At 43.0% G+C, this 19,306-nt stretch overlaps 2 protein-coding genes across 2 annotated transcripts in view; one reads left to right on the top strand and one right to left on the bottom strand.

Moving 5' to 3' along the window:
• The window catches only part of LOC119363441 (tyrosyl-DNA phosphodiesterase 1-like), a 9,801-nt gene extending 1,745 nt beyond the window's left edge, over positions 1 to 8,056 (bottom strand). The window contains exons 1-12 of the mRNA XM_037628794.1: positions 7,911 to 8,056; positions 7,490 to 7,687; positions 7,127 to 7,399; positions 5,568 to 5,771; positions 5,182 to 5,242; positions 4,797 to 4,873; positions 4,464 to 4,721; positions 3,604 to 3,693; positions 2,526 to 2,660; positions 1,766 to 1,915; positions 1,350 to 1,453; positions 70 to 123 (exon numbers count right to left, since the gene is read on the bottom strand). Coding sequence (XP_037484691.1) covers positions 70 to 123; positions 1,350 to 1,453; positions 1,766 to 1,915; positions 2,526 to 2,660; positions 3,604 to 3,693; positions 4,464 to 4,721; positions 4,797 to 4,873; positions 5,182 to 5,242; positions 5,568 to 5,771; positions 7,127 to 7,399; positions 7,490 to 7,687; positions 7,911 to 7,928 — 1,622 coding nt within the window. The 5' untranslated portion in view covers positions 7,929 to 8,056. The remainder of the gene's footprint in view (positions 1 to 69; positions 124 to 1,349; positions 1,454 to 1,765; positions 1,916 to 2,525; positions 2,661 to 3,603; positions 3,694 to 4,463; positions 4,722 to 4,796; positions 4,874 to 5,181; positions 5,243 to 5,567; positions 5,772 to 7,126; positions 7,400 to 7,489; positions 7,688 to 7,910) is intronic.
• Positions 8,057 to 8,132: 76 nt separating this feature from the next.
• LOC119363443 (protein LTO1 homolog) lies at positions 8,133 to 9,965 on the top strand. Its single transcript, XM_037628795.1, has 2 exons — positions 8,133 to 8,226; positions 9,226 to 9,965. The coding sequence occupies exon 2, from the start codon at positions 9,293 to 9,295 to the stop codon at positions 9,701 to 9,703; it is 411 nt and encodes a 136-aa protein (XP_037484692.1). The 5' UTR covers positions 8,133 to 8,226; positions 9,226 to 9,292; the 3' UTR covers positions 9,704 to 9,965.
• Positions 9,966 to 19,306: the final 9,341 nt, after the last annotated feature.

Genomic DNA, 19,306 nt, shown 5'->3' with positions numbered 1-19,306 from the left:
AGGGGTTCATGAAGTGATAAATTACAGATATTGAGTCATCAACAGGAATAACTTGCTATAAGTACTTACGCAATATTTTGACCATTGTAGCGAGTAAAAGTTTTTATGTGCGGCATAGCACGGCTGATAAAAAAAATCAAGATCAGAATATTAGTTTGGGTCAGTAATAGAAGAACATGTTCCAAGGAAGAAACACTGAAGTATCTAAAGGGTACGAGGATGTCAATCTTTTGCAGGATATATCAATATACATTATACAGTCATGATAATTACATTACATAAAAAGGGCAGCCCGGTGCACATAGCTCCCGCTTGCGCAGGGTCCGGGGAAGGGTCCGGCCACTTTGGGTCTTTTGTACGCAGCCTTTCCCTGCATTTCTGCAAGAGGCTGTTTCCAGGACTCGAACCCGTGACCTCATGGTCACAAGGCAACAGCTGTACGTCTGTGCCAAGGTTACATTACATACTAATACAAATAGTTTTTGTTATTTAGGTCATAACAGGGTCGTTTGGGACTATAAAGGCTTTGTTGTTGTTTTGTTGTTGCTGTTGGTCATAACAGGGTTATTCATTCCAACCAAGGTAAAATCTACATGGTATAGGATTTTTAAAATCTTATGTTACCAACGACTCAAGATGAGATTAAACTAGTAAACCTCCACAGCCATGCAGACCAATCTGCTTGCTTTAGCACTGTCATGACAGAATATGGCAGGATTAAAAGAGACACGTCTCTATCCTAGCTCTTTTAGTTATACTGCACAATAACTAGGAAATATAGAATAGAGAGCTTTCTTTCAAATGCTATATTTTGGCAACAGATTTTAATGCTACAGCACATAAATGAAGGTCAAAAAACCTGAGTGTATCAGTGTTACAATTGCTAACGAGTTGCTATGATTTTAATGCTACATCACATAAATGAAGGCCAAAAAACATAAAGTGCTGACGAGTTGCTAGCCTTCTAATCATGGATACCATGAGGCAAAACCAAACAGCCAAGTAAATCCTCTTGTGACACATGGCATAAATAACCACACACAAAAGATTAGCTACATTACCCAACGTGCTGTACTGATGTCCTAAAAACTAGAGAAATGTACAGTGGATGACAGCAGGTAGAATGGGTCAATCACTGGTACGTAATATCCTACTCCCTCCGTCCGAAAAAGTTTGTCTCTCAAATGGATGTATCTAACACCAAGTTAGTGCTAGATACATCCATTTGAGGAACAAACTTGGGACAAGCTTTTTGGGACGGAGGGAGTACTAGATTAGAAAGCACTGTGAAATTTCATTTGACCAACGTGATAGCTTTTCAGGTAGCTGCAGGAAAAGGGAGAGCATACCAACGGCCTACGTGGTCTGCTTTCCACCTGGACCAATATTTTCTCAAGAAATCTTTCTCAACATTCTTTTGAGGACTTGGAATGCAACTGCCAGCTGCATAACCCTAAAATGAAATATTAAACAGAAAAAACGTAAGATGGTGAATTCAAGTAAAAAGCACTAGTCCAATTCTTATCATGGATCTTGCCAACATTGATCTAAAAAGTCAACACACATTTATTTACAGGCTTGCATGCTTTTGGGGCCAGCACTGATCTCATGAATTATTAGTATATCACAACCTATTACCAAGCTCTGAAGTCTCAGACAGGTTAAGGAAGCACAAGCAACGGGGGGCCATTAACAAACGAATCATGAATTTTGTGATGACACAGCAAGTATAACTGTAAAGCTTTTACAGAGCTCAAATCTATACCTCTATTGAGCACCTAACATCCTCCACTGTTGGCCAGACAATCAGTGGTTTCCCGATACCCAACTGTGATCCATCATCTGCTTTACCAGCTGATAACGAGCATGCGAATTCACTCATCCATTTCTCATCAAGTGACCCCAAGGACGAAAACTGTATGCAAGAAGAAATTAATGCTAAGTATCCTTCAAGAAGTTCAGACATAATAAGAAATAAACAATGACACATTGCATTATCAACTTCCCAGTCAAATGAAAAGAAATCTGAATGCCATATTTGAGTGTAAGCCATTAACTAGAGATGTATCCTGCACTCTTCTGTAATACAGCACAACATAAAAATTTAGTATACTGTTGTACTCCCTCCGTTCCTAAATATTTGTCTTTTTAGGATTTCAAATGAACTACCACATACGGATGTATATAGACACATTTTAAAGTGTAGATTCACTCATTTTGCTCCGTATGTAGTCACTTGTTGAAATTTCTAGAAAGACAAATATTTAGGAACGGAGGGAGTACTTCTTTGTCCACCAGTGCAACATAAATGACAGCTTATATCGATGATATAAGCAAACAATCAAATTTGCGGGTCAGGAACTGGCTTTTCTAAAGTAATTACATGAAAAAGCTGCTTGCTAGGCATCAAGTTTATCAGCATATCAATTTAAGTTCTTAAGATAAGATGTTATTAAGTTTATTTACCACAGCTTGCAAAATTGCATGTGCTAACAAATGGATAGATGGATGAAAATGGAAGGTACCTGATAAATAAGTGGTGACTTGCAAAACTGCTTTTCAAATACGCATTCTTCAAGAACACTCCTAAGCTTCATATGGCCCCACTTTTTCATATTGGGTCCGACATGATAACCAGGAACAGATCCGATCAACCTGACCTGCAAACGATGCAAAGTTAGCTGAGACTAATTTACAGTAAAACACTGGGGCCTGGGTGTAATTAAAGTGTCCAGTCAGGTTTGTACATTTAAGTACAAAATACAAACCATACACAAGTAGCCACATAATCATGGTTAAATAGCGGCAAGCCTTTTGTGTAAGGAAATGGGTGCTTGAACATGCAAGGATTACTGTCGGGGCCTCCCTACAATTTCAGTTAAAAATAAAACATGCAAGGGAGGAAGAAAAACAACATATCACACCTTTAACACGCAATGCAGTCAACGACAGACTCAGTGCATAGAAGCTCCCACACAAGGTGGGGTCTGGGGAGGGATTATAGGAACCTAGTCTTACCCCTGCAAAGTGCAATGCAGATAGGCTGGTTCGAACCCAGGACCTCTTGGAACAAGTGGGGAGGACTTCACCACTGCGCCCCGCTTGCCCTCTCAAACACGCAATGCAGTCACTCTAGCAAAATGCATGCTAAGACTCATTTCAAGAACTGCCAGAATGGTACAAGGTGCCCCCAATCACATGATCTCAAAATGGACAACAAATAGAACAATGCAGTCATTCTGCATGAACACGATAAAGCTGGTCAAAATGACAGAATCCGTGACTCATTTGGGACAACAGAAAACTTTCAGATTAAGCAGTTTATGGTTCACTCTGCACACAGATTAACATAATCTAATGGCTACATGTTTCAGAAATTGTCATGCTTTATCAAGCGAAGCTAGAGTTAGTACAATCATGCCACACCGAGTCAATAACTTACATCTAGCCAGACAGTAACTTCATTTGATAAGCCTGATGGTCTGTTTTTCTTTCCCTTTTCATTTTATGTCAGACCACTACTTTAAAATAAAAAAACATATCTATGATTCAGCATGTCTCATAAAGCTTAAAGAAAACGTGAGATTACAGAAATATACCAACCGTTGAGCTACTATAATCAAATTTCCGAAAGAATGCTGCATTGATGTTGACATCACCAGCAACTGGGAGATTTACCCTGAACTCAGGCCACTGCATTTTAATCAAGAGGACATTTTAGTTCACAACGGTCACAGACAAGATAGAATTGGTCAAATTTTAGCTTCAAGGAAACAAAGTAATAAAAAAGTAGCAGACAAAATGAACTATAAGGGAAGGGTTTCCTGACAGGCTAAAAGCTAGACAGTTTCAAGATGAACTATCGGATAAGGCTTCTGAAAGCCAGGTAGTTCCCAGAATTGATCAGATAACAGTATAGAACTTTTTACAGAAGAAAACTCCACGGAAAACCAGATCATGTTTCATGATCTGTAGAAAATCCTTTTAATTTATTTAGGATATTTTGCATTGAATCTTAGACATGACATATGTCATACATGGTTCACTGATCTGGTAAGAGATATGATAAGAACCATCTATTATCTTATCATCAATTCCTAGACCTTTATATCTGACTAAAAGTTGAAGTGCTTATTTCGCCATCCAACAGTATATTAGTTACACTATAATTGCTAAACTAATAATTTTACATTTGCTCTGTAGTAGTAGTGCACCAATGGATAAAAACACAAGTTTCTAGTGTCCTTTGTGAATGTATAACATTTTGGAAGCTGCACATAGTTATTTAGTCCATTCTTCTGCAGGTAGGTTCAAGTGACTGATGTTTATTTCTTCAAAATGTTGATAATAAATTTAAAACTTAAATACACAGGAGAATAAAAATAATTTTATTAAACACCGTGGGTGAATTGTACTAACAGATGATTATATATTCTAGAAGCAAAGAGAGAATACCCTGCTACCTTAAGTGCCCTGAGATAATCAACCAGGTCATTCTCAAAACCAATATTTGTACTCATATCATTTGCTTCCTTCCAGGGAAAATCTTGTGTCCATAGTCCCTGACTTTTGTTATTCCAGTCAACATGTATCAAATTTGCAGTGTGAACAACAACGCGAATTCCTTGAGGATATACAAGCAGCATGGCCTTCGAATGATGTGTTCCAAATGATATTGGGAGCGGGGGCTTGTGAAGGATCCAATTTGCAGGCTTCGTTTTCTGTCACAAAAGAATGAATATGCAATGAGAAAACTAAATAAACAAGATAACGGATTGTTTAAGCAATTTTGCCACCTTCAAGTGCTCCAATGAAGCACCATCCTCTCCATGAAGAACTAGGACATGTGGAACTTTCCTTAGACTTGGACATGCTGCAACATGTAATATCTGATTACATTATTACAAAATAATGCAGATAATGAAGAATAAATACATTAAACTTAAGTGCTGAAATAGAAATATGATATCCAAAAAATCCAATGAGTTGCAATAATGTAATTATGCACATAACAGTAGAGCCAAACAATATAAGATACCACAGGGTATAATTTGATTCACCGTTTAGTGTTCCGAATGTACCAAGTGGCGGCAGTCTTCTAATAAAAAACTTCAGGCTTGATAAAAATTAGCTACCATAACATAAACATCAACAACTTTACTTTCATGATAAATTACTTACCAGTAAGCAACCAATCCATGTCCACCATATAATTTGAGAGTACAGCAAGAAGCACTTCACCCTGACAATTCACTGATCATGTAAGAACTACTAGCATACTTCTCGATCAAATCCGACAATGCAGAAATAGAGTGTGAAAACAATAAACAATATTCATTCGAGTTCTTTTTTTTTTGTACAATGACATGGAAGAAAGGTTCACTGAATAATAACCAGAACGTCCACACATGCTTATAATAGGTCAAGGAATTAATTCTTATGCAACATTTTCATAATTTTCATTAAAAAGCTCATATGTTAAACAATATTGTGATACGGCATGCTAAAAAAAATAATTGATCACTCATACAACTTCAACTAAAGTGATCATATGGAATGAGCAATACCTGTATGACATCCTGAATGGTAACTGTTGAAGTGTTAGTCCATGATGGAAGACCTTGGACACGCATGAGTCGAAAAGTCAACGGAAGTACATCTTTCAAAGGACCGACAGAATCCGTTCTCTCTTTGTTTCTCTCGGAAGAACCAACACTATCAAGTGAACTTAATACTTCAGTAACAGATGTACTCTCTTCTGCAAAGCTTTCCTGATTAGAGTTCAACGATGTGGTCAACATGAAAGTTTGCATGAAAATCAAACTCCACTTGGCACTCTTTTGCACCACATGTATTTGCAGATTTTCCAAACAAAAAGCAAGGGTGAACCTAATAGTAGGAATTATATTTAGTGTTCAACTAAGAAATATTCATCACTCTATGGTACATACCAAAAAACACCTTTAAGCTAACAAAAACTTGACTTATTTCATATGTTTTCACTTTCCCTTCTGTTTATAGGGTAAGTACAGGAACATGGAAATTATGTTCATGAAGTGCACAAAGAAGAGTTTTTATACCACAGTGGAATAATCCATCATTACCCTGTATATGCAATTGCAATTCATCGACATTTTAAGGACATGCAAAATAATAAAAAAGGGCAGCCCCAGTGCATGTAGCTCCCGCTTGCGCAGGGTCTGGGGAAGGGTCCGACCACTTTGGGTCTATTGTACGCAGCCTTTCCCTACATTTCTACAAGAGGCTGTTTCCAGAACTTGAACCCGTGACCTGATGGTCACAAGGCAGCAGCTTTACCACTGCGCCAAGGCTCCCCTTCAAGGACATGCAAAATAATATGTGGTATTTTTATGTACATGTGGATAGCTAAACTATTGTCTATCCTCCTATCAAGAGATTTCTCAGGAACTTGCAAATCAAAAGAACAGTAACAATACTACAATAGCAGCAGAGCACAGAAGCATATTCAGTGAAAAAGAAGGCAAAATAATACATGGATACAACATCCACCTATACATGTTGTGTCAGAGACATCCTGAATCTCCACAACATAACACTCGAGTCTTGAATGAATTATGGTTTTGATGCTGAGTAAAGAAATACTAATATTTATTTCACACTATGGATTAGGGCATCATTTTATTTTCCTTTACATGAGTAAAGCAGCTGAATGGCATGAGTGATTTCTGCAGCTGGTATTGGTGTATCTTTATTAATATGAAGATTACCACACATTATGTAAATTATTTTTCTGAAACTCAACATGATGATCCAAAATTCCAAATCACAAGAAAAGAAAGAGTGAAAAATAGAGGCTCATGAGCAAACACAAACAACAGATTAAGAATCACTACCTCTGGTTGTCAGGTAGTCTGCAGCTATATAAGGTAAGAACTCATCTGCATGTAAACCTAGTCCTAGCTTAATTTGCTTTAGTTTGCGCTGTAAGATTATGTAGGCATTGAAAAGTTCCATCTTTCTAGTTTGCACTGTCAGACACGATAATTGTTTTAGAACAACAAGAAATCACTCAAAACGAAATTTCATAAATATCATCCAGACCTAAGTTTCACGAGAGCCATGACAACAAATAGAGTCAACTAACCTGCAAAGTTCTTGCCAAAGCCTCATCTTCCATAACTTGTCGATTTCTCTTTGCAGCTACACTATCTTCCTCGCTATGCCTCTTCCCTTTTTTTAAGTCATGTGATTCGACTGATGTGGAACTTTTACGCTCATCGCTCGTATTGACATACTTCATAAAATATTCACCGGGAATCAGCTCCAGGACATCATCGTGCATAACCTTGGCTTTCTGCTGAGCACAAACTTTTCTTCTCTGACCCTCTGATCGGACAACAATGGGATTTGGCCCCTCCTGCAAACGCATCGACATCAGACTACAACAGCTTATTTTTCCAATCAAAAGCAACCATGGAATCATCCACTATCCTTCTGACGTCCTCACCACGACGACTTCGACGGAGCCATCAGGCAAGGTGCGCAAGCTCAAATGCTTGCGGCTGACCCTCTTGTCAACAGCCACCAAATTACTCCTCCCGACGACATTGGAGCCCTCAAGGATGGGAATGCTTGGCATTGGCGGCGACGCATTCGGCGAACCAGATTTGCCTTCAGCAAAGGGAACCAGAGTCCCAACCCTTACCTACACACAGAACCAACATGCCACATGAACAGAATGCACACACCAACCACGCCAAATGTGCAACCGGAACCCATCCGACCCCAAATGCACAGGAAAAATCTGATTAGAAGGCAGTTCGATGCGTTTCCGATAAACGGCTTCACCACAATGACGATCCGACATGAATTCGCGCGCGAGCGCTGACAGAGAGGGAGCCGGAGAGGGGGAGGATGGGGTGACTTACTCGGGAGGAAGACGACATGAGAGAGGTCTGGGAGGAGAGCTGGGCTGCTCCCGGATCCTAAACCCTGTATCTCCTTCAAGACTAAACCCTAGCTTAACATGGCCACGGGAGAAAGAGCGGTCAAGTGGTCAAGAGGAAGACGAAGGAGGAGGGCCCGAGCGGCGCGCAGGTTGTTTACAGTTTACCCCTGACAAATAACCTTAATACAAACAGGTCCCTGCAGGATATTTTAAGAACGAAAGACACCTGATTTCTTCTGAAACCCAAACCCTTGTGCGGCTGCGGAGGCGGAGCGGCTGGCTATCGCAAGACGAAGGTGCGGTGAACTCCCTCCTCTGATTTGTACTACGATACTTCTCTGATCTTCGCCGTCAGTCTGCTGGCTGCGGCCCGTCGGCAGTCGCTCCCCTACTTCCTCCCCCTTTTGGATTTGGTGTACGCACTGCTGTACCGATGAAATTAATCATAGAAGTTTTGTTTAAGTTTGGATTGTAGGGATTCGGGTGTTCATTGAACTGTAACACGGTTTAGAAATCAATTTGGAGGAAATCCTTCCTTCTGATGATAAGATTGGGGACCTAGGTTTTGGCGTGTTACTATTTTGATGGATAGAGTAACCAGATTTTGATTATGTGTATCCCCTCTTTTGTCAAACACGGGATACATGATTGTGACTAACTGACTATGACTCTGAGATAGGAATGTTGCGTCCTGATAATCATGATGATAATCATGATGCTGATGAAATAGGAACTTTTAGACAACTTATTTTGTTTTGAGGCCATATAAATCGATAGGTTAATCTAATAAGAGGGATCTCTGATGAACGAATTATGATATGAAGTGGCTGTAGAATGTAGTCCTTGCTGTTTTTATTTGTGGCCCATAGCCATTAGTACCGTATAACCTGCAGAATATAGAGCCTTAGTTATTAGAACAAAATAAAATGTATCTCTTTGTGTTGAAATCGTATTAGACAGAGCAAGGATAAATTCCCTACTCATTTGTTAAAAAATAACTAAAATTGTTCACACACACAAAAAAAAAACGTGCTTATCCCTGTCAGGGCAAAGGAAGAATGGGGATGGAATTTAGGACTACTTTCACTTTTCATGTGTAATGTTTCAAAGTTCTTTGATTTTTGAGCTTTTAATCAATCATTCAATCTGCAACAACATTTAGGTTATATTTTAGCAAAAGTTTGATTTCCCTTGATCTATAATGTTCCTTGCAATCATGAGTTTCTTCTCTTTGCCTTGAACATGTACTCATATAGCTACTTACTGCTGCAACCTTTATTTTGTTGATGTAGCAGATTTCTTGGAATTACATCTTTCTGCAAACTGAATATTGTTTGACGATATTAGACTTTGATTCATACCATGGATTTTCTTGAACCAACATTAGCCTTAGATGAGACACATTATCAAGAGGGTTATACAAATGGGTATGATGATGGCCTGGTATCTGGAAAGGAAGAGGGGAGGCAGGTTGGCTTAAAGAATGGTTTCCAGGCAGGCGAAGAACTGGGATTCTATCAGGGCTGCTTGGATGTGTGGATGTCAGTAATTCGCCTTGATCAAGATGCATTCTCAGCTCGGGTGAGGAAATACATGGAGCAACTAGCTGCACTTGTGAGCAACTATCCTTTGTCTGATCCAGAGGATGAGCAACTTCAAAGCATGATGAGGGAGATAAGACTGAAATTCAGCATTATCACGGGAAGCTTAGGAGCAAAATTGGGGTATGAAGGTCGCCCCATGTCATCTGAGCAAGACATCGAGGATATGTAGCTTGTTCAGAATTATTCAAAAGTCCCTTGTAGATTATAAATCTCAGTCACCACTTTGAAACTGATATTTGGTGCCGACATTGTTTTCTTTTGATTTTGTACTTATCATGTTCAGTTGCATGTATTGTGCTGCCACTGGTATAACAGAGGATATCTGGAGCACTGTATCTAGATGTATCTACCGTCCACTGCAAGTCTTCAAAGTTGAGAGAATTTTTGCAGTCGTGTTGTTTATTATATGTGGTCTTCTCCTTTCAAGATGAGATGATTTTCTTCACTGTATCTAGATGATTTCGGGAGTACTCCCTCTGTTCCGAATTACTTGTCGCAGGTATGGATGTATCTAGATGTATTTTAGTTCTAGATATATCCATTTCTGCGACGAGTAATTTGGAACGGAGGGAGTACATGTTTTATGCCGGTCGCATATATTCCCACTCGCAGTTTCCCCTCGGGATGTATATTTTCCACTCTAAGCTGATTTGACAAACGACTGATTAGTGCTTATTATTCACACATCATGTCAGCATATTGTCCAACCCTCTTTGTAGGGACCCTATTCTCCAAGCTGATTTCCTGTCTCGTATAAGGCATCTTCTAAGAGTAAAGATATAGGGCTGTTTATAACATGACTCGCCTGCACTTCGTTTTCTTTTGCCGTTATTCAAACTTGAGTGGTACAGTATTATTCAGCAAAACCAGCGGCCGCTTAACCCCAGGCGGCTGCCTTTTCTTTGATAGAGCACACGATAGTGCATAATTGCTGGATTGAGATCAAACTCAGTACGTGATGAAGAGTTGCTAACATGAGAGCCAATTGTTATGTTGTTACAGCAGAGAATCTCAACCCGTACACCATTAGGGGCAAAAGGTATTCACTAAATTTCACGTTTTACGGTAGAGAAAGTGCATTACAGAAGGTAGAAATACATACACAGGGTAGGTATACGTGCTCAGTTATTGGTACAGGCTATTTGCACGTGGTGTATTAGCCAGCCCTGATTCTATTGATGCTGTGGCGGCGGCGGCTGGGTCAGCGGCAGCCCGAGGCGAGCTCGCCTCATCAGGTTGTACTCGAGCAGCCTCTGCGCATCCGGCATCACCTCCTTGACGCCGTCGAGCGCGCGAAACCGCTCCGCCCAGGCCGCCAGCAGCGGCGTCGCGGCGGCGTCGAGCAGCCTCACGCCGCACATGGCCTCGGACGTCTGCAGCCACCCGACGAAGCCGCCGAGCACGACGTCCACGAGCCCCACCGTGTCCCCGCCGAAGAAGCCCTTCCCCTTGGAGCACTCCCCGAACGCTCGCTCCAGCGTCTCCAGGGCGGCGCCGACCCGCCCCGCCGCCTCTGCCCTCTCCTCGCCGGTGCGTCCGCCGTAGACGGGCAGCCACGCGCTGAGCAGCTCGCCGTCGACGTAGGAGGCCCAGAAGCGAGCGACGGCGCGCTCGTGCGGGTCGGGAGGGAGGAAGCGCGGGGAGCTGGCCGGGAAAGCCTCTTCGACGTACTGCACGATGAGCTGCGACTCGGGGACGGGCTTGCCGTTGTGGATGAGCACCGGCACCCTCTTGTGCACGGGGTTGGAGGCGAGGAGGAGCGGGCTCTTGCCGTCGAAGAGGCCCACCTCCTCCACGTACGCGTAGGGGAGGCCCTTGAGGTTGAGGGCGAAGCGCGCGCGCAGCGCGAACGGGCTCGACCAGTATCCCACCAGCGTCAGCTCCTCCTCCATGCCGACTGGTGTAGTACTCCTACCAGCGAGTAGTGGTGACCACTGATAAATGGCAGCTAGACTTTTCACGGTACTACTGGGGTACTATATAGTTGGTTTTTGATCACGTGCTATATGACCATGTGATTCCTCAATACTCCATGTCATGCATGACGTTGAGACAGACTTTTGCTATCAGACACGTGCTATAGTGCGGCATCGGTTTACTCTGCTGTCTCTGTCTTAAGCAGACCGACAACCCCTCAAACGCTCCCGCGAAAGTCCGGACCGACGCGTTCGAACGTTTTTTTTTCTTCATTCGACGCAGCGTTGTAAAAGTCCGCGGACTCGTTCGTGCATTCGAATTCTCACCACGTGCAAACCGATATATTTTTTTTGCAGGAAAAAAGTGAGTTTTATTCCATGAACATAGGGATACAATCACGTGGCACAAGTTCCGTTATACATGGCGGAACTCCTAACAACCACACTGCACTACAAGACCCGGTGCGGCTATAAGAGGCCAAACAATCTGCAACCCTATTTTGACTTCTAGTAATTTTCTTCGAATGAACTCCCTTTCCTCCATAAGAGACTTGATTTCAGCAACAAGATGGGCATAGACGGATCTGGACAAACTTGCATCAACGAGTGAAGATAATGCTACTCAAGAGTCTGATTGTACCCATACCGGTAGAGCGGAATGCTGGAGTGCCAGCGCCATACCTTGCATAATTGCATGAATTTCCGCCTCCAAGGCATCCTTACAGTGGAAAAGAACCCGGTAGGTCGAGAAGATGATAGAGCCATCATGTCGACGCAACAGCAAACCCGTAGCTGCCGAACCGTCCATTGGCTGAAAGGTGCCATCAACAGACAGTGCAACATAACCAGCCGGCGGTGGGGGCCAGGGTTCCACTTCCACTGGAGCAGATTCAGGCCGGACATCCGGTTCTTGGACCACGTTCATCTTCCCCTTGATCATTTGCTCAGTAGTGAACTGTTTCGATAATCTGAGCGACCTCAGATAGCTGTCCAAAAAAGCGACCGACGCCTCCACTGGTGAATATTGTTTGCCATGAGTGACATCTGAGCGCACATTCCATATACGCCAGCAAAGAAGGATAACCATATCCCGTGCTTGTGCTCAGCACGCAGCAAGTACGTGAAGAAGCCAATCAGGACCCGAATTGACAAGGCACTCACGAGGTGGCAGATTCCACACGCTCTGCATCGCCTCCCATAATGATATCGCATGTGCACAGGAGATAAGAGCATGGAATGAATCTTCTCTTTCAATACCACACATAGGACAAGTGCCCCGCCTGCTGATATGTCTATAAACCTTGCACTCGTTTGTCGCCAAAGCTCTCGAGCAAGCCTTCCACGCTGAGATACGCATCTTAAGAGGGACCTTAGACTGACAGAGTAGTTTCCACAACTTTCGCTCACCATCTAGGGATGAGCTGGACGCCCCACATGCAACGCTCTCCTCCCGAGCCGAGGTCGCCAGGTGGTAGGCACTCTTCACAGAGAAAGAGCCATGTTTCCCAGGATGCGAAGCAATGAAGTCCTCCCTTCTTCTTGGTGAAGCTTTGATCTTTAGAATTTCATTGATGTCCATCTCCCAGAAATGATCCCTGAGCCGTTGTAAGTTCCATGCTCCAGTTTCTTCCAAGAAGTCTGACACACGATTAAAACGACAATTCCTCTTAGGAGTGATTGGTCTACAATCGTGTCCCCGTGGGATCCAAGGGTCCCGGCACATTCGGATTTTAGACCCGTCTCCAACTCGCCAGATTATACCTCTCTTCACAAGTTCCAACCCATGGCTGATTCCTTTCCAGACCTCCGAAGCTCGTCCAGAGAACACCGTATCAAGAATATTTCCGTTGGGATAATAATTTGCACGCAGCAGACGAGCGCATAAGCTTTCCGTTGTGTCAATAAGCCTCCAAGCTTGCTTGGCCAACAAGGCTTGATTAAACGCACGCATATCACGAAAGCCCATCCCCCCTTTAGCTTTGGGTAAGATCATCTTCTCCCAACTCAACCAAGCCATCTTCCTCTTCCCGTTTTCCACGCCCCACCAGTATTGCCTCATAAGCCGAGTTAAGTCATCACAAACGGAAGCCGAAAGCTTGAACACGCTCATGACATAGGTGGGGATCACCTGCGCCACCGACTTTATAAGAATCTCCTTAGTACCAGTGGAAGTATATTGCTCGCTCCAATCCATGAGCCTCTTACTCAACCTTTCTTGGGTACTCTCAAATCTGCCTTTATGCATTCTTCCTTGCGGCACTGGCAGCCCCAAGTACTTAGGCTCGAAAACCTCCCGCGAGATACCCAAAGTATGCTTTATAGACTCTGAAACAGCCCCCGGATAGTTTGTGGAGAAAAGAATGGAACAGTTGGAAGGGTTCAAGAGCTGACCCGTAGACCGTGCGTAAGTGCTCAACAAATCTTTCACCACCTCTGCCTGGTTTGTCGAAGCTCGGAAGAAAAGCAAAGAGTCATCCGCAAAGAGCAAGTGAGATATAACTAGTGCCCTGCTACAAATTTTTAGACCCTCTAGCTGACCATCATTAACTGATTTATGCAGAAGAGCGGAAAGAGCATCAGCAACGAAAAGGAACAAAAAGGGGGACAATGGATCACCTTGTCTAAGACCCCGCGTAGGGGTAAAAGCCTCCAACAACTTCCCATTGAGTTTCACCGAATACTTCACTGAGGACACACATGCCATCACCCTTTTGATCCAAACCTCCGAAAACCCCCACTTGGACAGTGCTTGTTCCAAAAATCCCAATCAACTCTATCATAGGCCTTGGAGAGATCTAACTTGTAGGCACAACAAGGAGAGTCTGAAGACTGTTTTGCTTGGATATAATCAATGCACTCAAATGCAATTATAGAATTATCAGAAATAAGTCTTTCGGGTATGAAGGCACTTTGATTCTCGAAGATTAATTCCTGCAGGATCGGACGTAACCTGTTGACGATGCACTTGGACACAATTTTATATATGACGTTGCACAAACTAATCGGACGGAAATCCTTCAATTCTTTCGGATGGGGAATCTTAGGAATCAAAACAATAGTAGTATCATTCACATCTGTGGGCATGACTCCAGAAGAGAAGAACTCAAGAACAGCAGGCACTATTTCAGACTTCATAGAGCCCCAATTCCGCTGATAAAACCTTGCTGGGAAGCCATCTACTCCTGGTGCTTTGAGTGGACCAATTTGGAATAGAGCGTCTGACACTTCCTTCTCTGAGTATGAAGCACAGAGAGCCTCATTCATATCCAACGTCACTTTGGGTTGTATGCACTCTAGCACTGCCTCCGGTGAAAGTGTTGGATCTTTGATAAATACCTCCTAGAAATAAGACCGCGCCATTAACTCCATATCAGATGGGGCGGTGATCCAGGTACCATCCTCCTTGCGCAAGCGCTGAATAAAATTCCGCCGCGCTCGCCAAACTGCTCTTCTATGCAGGTATTTAGTATTACGTTCGCCTTCCTTAGGCCAGCTGATACGTGACCGCTGCAACCACATCATTTCCTCCCTGCATAGGAGTTCGTCCAACTCATTCATCTTGGTACATAACAAAACTCTATCAGCATTAGTGAGGTGCAGATTCGCCAATTCTAACCTCAGTTTCTCGAGTTTCTTATTAACGTTGCCGAACTTTTCCTTACTCCACGCGCGAAGCTGCTTCATCATCTCCTTAAGCGAACCGGATACCGCACCCAGGTTAGCCTCCGGTTTATGAGCAGCCCACGTATTTCGGATTATCTCTGGTAGAGCCGCCTCCCTCTCCCACATGATCTCGTATCTTGGCACACTCTGTCTGGGATTATCCGGTAAAGCGATCAACTCAATTACTAGAGCACAGTGGTCCGAACAAGATGAAACCACATGATGGACACGGGAGGCCGGGAAAAGATCCCGCCAAGCCTGGTCCGCGCATGCCCTGTCCAGCCGGACTCTGACATTGCTATCGTTTGTGTGGCCGTTATCATAAGTGAACGACACACCCGAGAACCCCGGATCGACAATATCACACATGTTTAGACAGTCCCGAAAGGCTTGCATTTGTACTTCAGATCGAGTAGTACGTGAGATGTGTTCATGCTGCCACATAGCCTCGTTGAAGTCACCACAAACCAACCATGGATCTGCTGAAGTTGCACGTAGAGTTGTAAGATTATCCCACATGACATGCCTATTCTCAACTCTTGGTTCGCCGTAAACAAAAGTACCCCGCCAACATGTATTGTTACTCATGTCCTTCACTTGAACATCAATGTATCGCTTACAAGAATCCAACACTACCACCAAAAGGGAATTATCTCAGTACAACGCTAAGCCTCCACTCAAACCATCACAGCTAACACCAGCGAAACCTTTTAAGCCCAACCGCCAACGTAGCTTCTCCATCTTTGATACATCTTGTCTTGTCTCCGACAGGAAGACAAATTTGGGGGAATTGGCTTTTGAGAGGGCCAACACCTCGCGAACTGTCCGGCGGTTCCCCCCACCCCGGCAGTTCCAAGCTAAAACATTCATTGCGTTCGGCGGTCCTCCTCCAGGGAGGCCGCCGATATCTCATTTTGTGACACATCATCAACCTTTGCACGTTTACTGTTAGTGCTGCTAGTCGGAGAACCTTGCTCCGTATCCTTCCCACTACCATCTGTAATAGCCAACATGGCAGTTGTCACTGGGAGTGGGGTTTGATCATCAGTTTTCTCCTCTCCCACCAGCAAGAGCCTCTTGCGGACACCTTTGTCACATTCCATCAAAACTGTACCACACTTAACCGGGCTTGTCGCTGTACCAGTCAGCTCCGGATCCTGAATAGCAACCTCCTTATCTTTGGCTTTCGGAGGACTGGCCTGGGAATTTTTAACATGTTGTTGCTCCAGTTCCCCTTCCACATGTTTCAAAGGTTCTGCATACAACCAGCCACCATACTTGTGGCTCTTCTCATCATGTATCCCCGTGCCACACTCCTTAAGAGCAAACCGATCTTTTGTTGGTCGAATCTCAAGATCCGTCATCTAGTCCCGCATGTGAGTCGGGGACGGGAGACATAATTGCCAGTGAAAACCGAGTCGACGGCGGGCGATGGCGGCGCTCTGCGTCGTTATCTTGATGAAGGCATCATCATGTAACTAATGTCGACCCACTCGTGCTGCTCCGAGGGAAACCCTAGTATTTGGTCTTCTAGATAGGACGATGAAGACACTGCGGTGTCGTTTCTATCTTGGGAGCAACATTTGTGGAGCGGCGCCGAAAGACAGAGGCAAGAGGTGGAGAGGCTTCGTCTTGCACGAAGCTTTGGTGGAGATGTCAAGTCATGCCTGGTCGACATGTGCTACACTGTGGCATGCATGTTCGGCAGGTGCTATGCACAACAGATCTTCCAGAGTCTTCGTGTCTTCCAGAGTCTTCGTGTCTGGATGAACGAGCGCAGGGTGGTGGTGACGTTGGCCGCCGTGGTGGCATTGACGGGTGGCCGGACTGGCAAGAATGATGTGTGGATATCTCTCCTGAAAATGTGTTTCGACGACGATGGCGGCTTCTAAACATGTGCATGTGGTGTGCGTTTTAGGTCTACTGCACCGGCTATTGGTTTCGATACGTTATGTGGATGAATTGGCGACAACACCAATTTTAGATATGGGGAGTGAGAGCACTCTACATTATCAAGTTTGTAGGTGTGAGTGATGGTTTCGGATGGCTTTATGTATGTTCTTGTCAGGCCTTTGTTAATTAATAAAGATGGATGCAGTGGCGGTGCCAGGATTCAAACCTTGTGATGTCAAGCTTTACTTATAATTTTTTTTACATACAATTTAAAATGAACGAGGAAGATCATACTTTATTACAAAAGTACAAAACATATTTATGGTAGCAGCTCTCCACGATCATGCATACTTTGATATGTATGCATAATAGCATCAATACTAATAGACTGGAATACATCATTTTCAACATAAGTAATGAGACAATGATACAATAAATCATTGCCTATTCTATTACGCAAATCAGACTTGATATATTTCATTGCAGAAAATGCTCTCTCAACTGTCGTCGTTGCAACTGGCAAAATCAATGCTAGCTTCGCCAAAAGAAACACCAGAGGAAAACTAGTATACTTCTTTGTTTCAACTAGTTTTCTACAAAGATCACTAACCCCTTTTAAAATTTGAGAGTCTTGTATCATCACGAACATTTTCAAGGAAGTTGTCAAGTTGGACGCTAAGATCTTCAATCTTGCTTTCACTTTCAAAATCATCAGGATACAAACGAGCCATTGCTAATACTTTATCCTTATCAAAGTTAGAGAACGAATCAGAAGGATCCAAACAAGCCATGCCAAGAAGCAATGTCGTGATGCTCTCACTAAAGCGGTCATCAAGCTCTACACGTAATAGATCGATAACAACATACATTACACTTTGGTAGTAATCCTTATTCGATATGCCATCAATCTGAGCTTTATGCTTTGATTTTGATCCTCGAGGAATATGCATATCATTCATATCTGGAAGTTGAATATCATGTTCGAGGCAAAAATGAGTAACCTTTGTAAACATACCTTCCCAACCTTGGTTTCTCATTTCTTGTAGCCTTCTTTTTGTTGTACAAAGATATGACACAGCATTCACAATATCTTGATCCTTCCTTTGCAAAGCCAGATTCAAATCATTAGTAATCCCGAGTATAACCTTCATCAAGTGCATCCTGAAAACAAAGTCAAATGTCTGAATAGCATCAAGAACTCCTTTTGCTTTAAGCCTATCTAGAGCTTTGCTGGCATTTTGTGCATTATCATCAATAACTTCAATTACAGAGGGGAACATAACAATCATATTCAATAGAGAATTGAAATGAGAACCCCAACGAGTATCATCGGGTCTTTTAAGTCCAAGTTCTTGATTCAAACCTCTCCCAGTTTCAAGTTCACCATTTTGTAGTGCATTATGAACTCTCTTTGCTTGCTTTTCTCTAAGCATATCCCTGTTCTTAAAAGAATTTCCCACCGTGGACAGAACAACACTCATCCACTCAAAAAGCCATACCACATCTTCATGGTTTTTTGCAACTGCAACTAGTGTCAACTGAAGTTGATGAGCAAAACAGTGGATGCTGTGAGCTGACCTGGAATCTTCCATTACTAATGTTTTCAAACCATTCAAGTGTCCTTGCATGTTACTAGCTCCATCATATCCTTGGCCACGAATCCAAGAAGGGCTAAGATTATGATGTTTAAGCACTGTATAGATAGCTTCCTGGAGAGCAAGAGAAGTTGTTTGAGTAACATGAGAAAGTCCAATAACACGCTCCACTGAAAACCCCCTTTTATCAACATATCTTATAGCAAGAGCCATTTGTTCCTTGTGAGATACATCACGAGATTCATTAACCAGTATAGCAAAGTATTCATCTCCAAGGTCATCTATGATTGCCTTTACTGTTTCTATAGCACAAGCTTCCACAATATCTTTCTGGATTGTAGAAGAAACCAACTTTAATTTCTTAGGAGCATTCTTTAAAGCAACAACAGCCACATCTGGACAGCGTGCAACATACCACTCATAAAAAGTTAGGAAATTACCCTTCCTCAAAGAAGTCCCACTTTCATCGTGACCTCGAAAATGGCAAGCCCAGAACAAGAAGCAACCTTGCAATATCTATTGATGCAATTAACCGAGTTTTGTACTCTATCTTGGATTTTTTTTTCTTGCATACATTAGCTGCAATTGATTGATTCTGGTTCATTAGGTCATCACGTCGCTTCATATTCTGATTATGAGTACTCAAAGGACCGCCAACATGGACATCCAATCTCTTTAGGTTATTCCAATTTCTCCGGCCTTAGA

Source organism: Triticum dicoccoides, chromosome 2B (genome assembly GCF_002162155.2).
Source record: "Triticum dicoccoides isolate Atlit2015 ecotype Zavitan chromosome 2B, WEW_v2.0, whole genome shotgun sequence".
In the NCBI taxonomy this organism is placed as follows: Eukaryota; Viridiplantae; Streptophyta; class Magnoliopsida; order Poales; family Poaceae; genus Triticum; species Triticum dicoccoides.
The sequence above is the reverse complement of the archived record's forward strand: the minus strand, read 5'-3'. Positions and strand labels throughout refer to the sequence as shown.

Excerpts from the sequence above, each read along its gene's own strand:
- LOC119363443 (XM_037628795.1), top strand. The coding sequence starts at position 9,293 with ATGGATTTTCTTGAACCAACATTAGCCTTAGATGAGACACATTATCAA.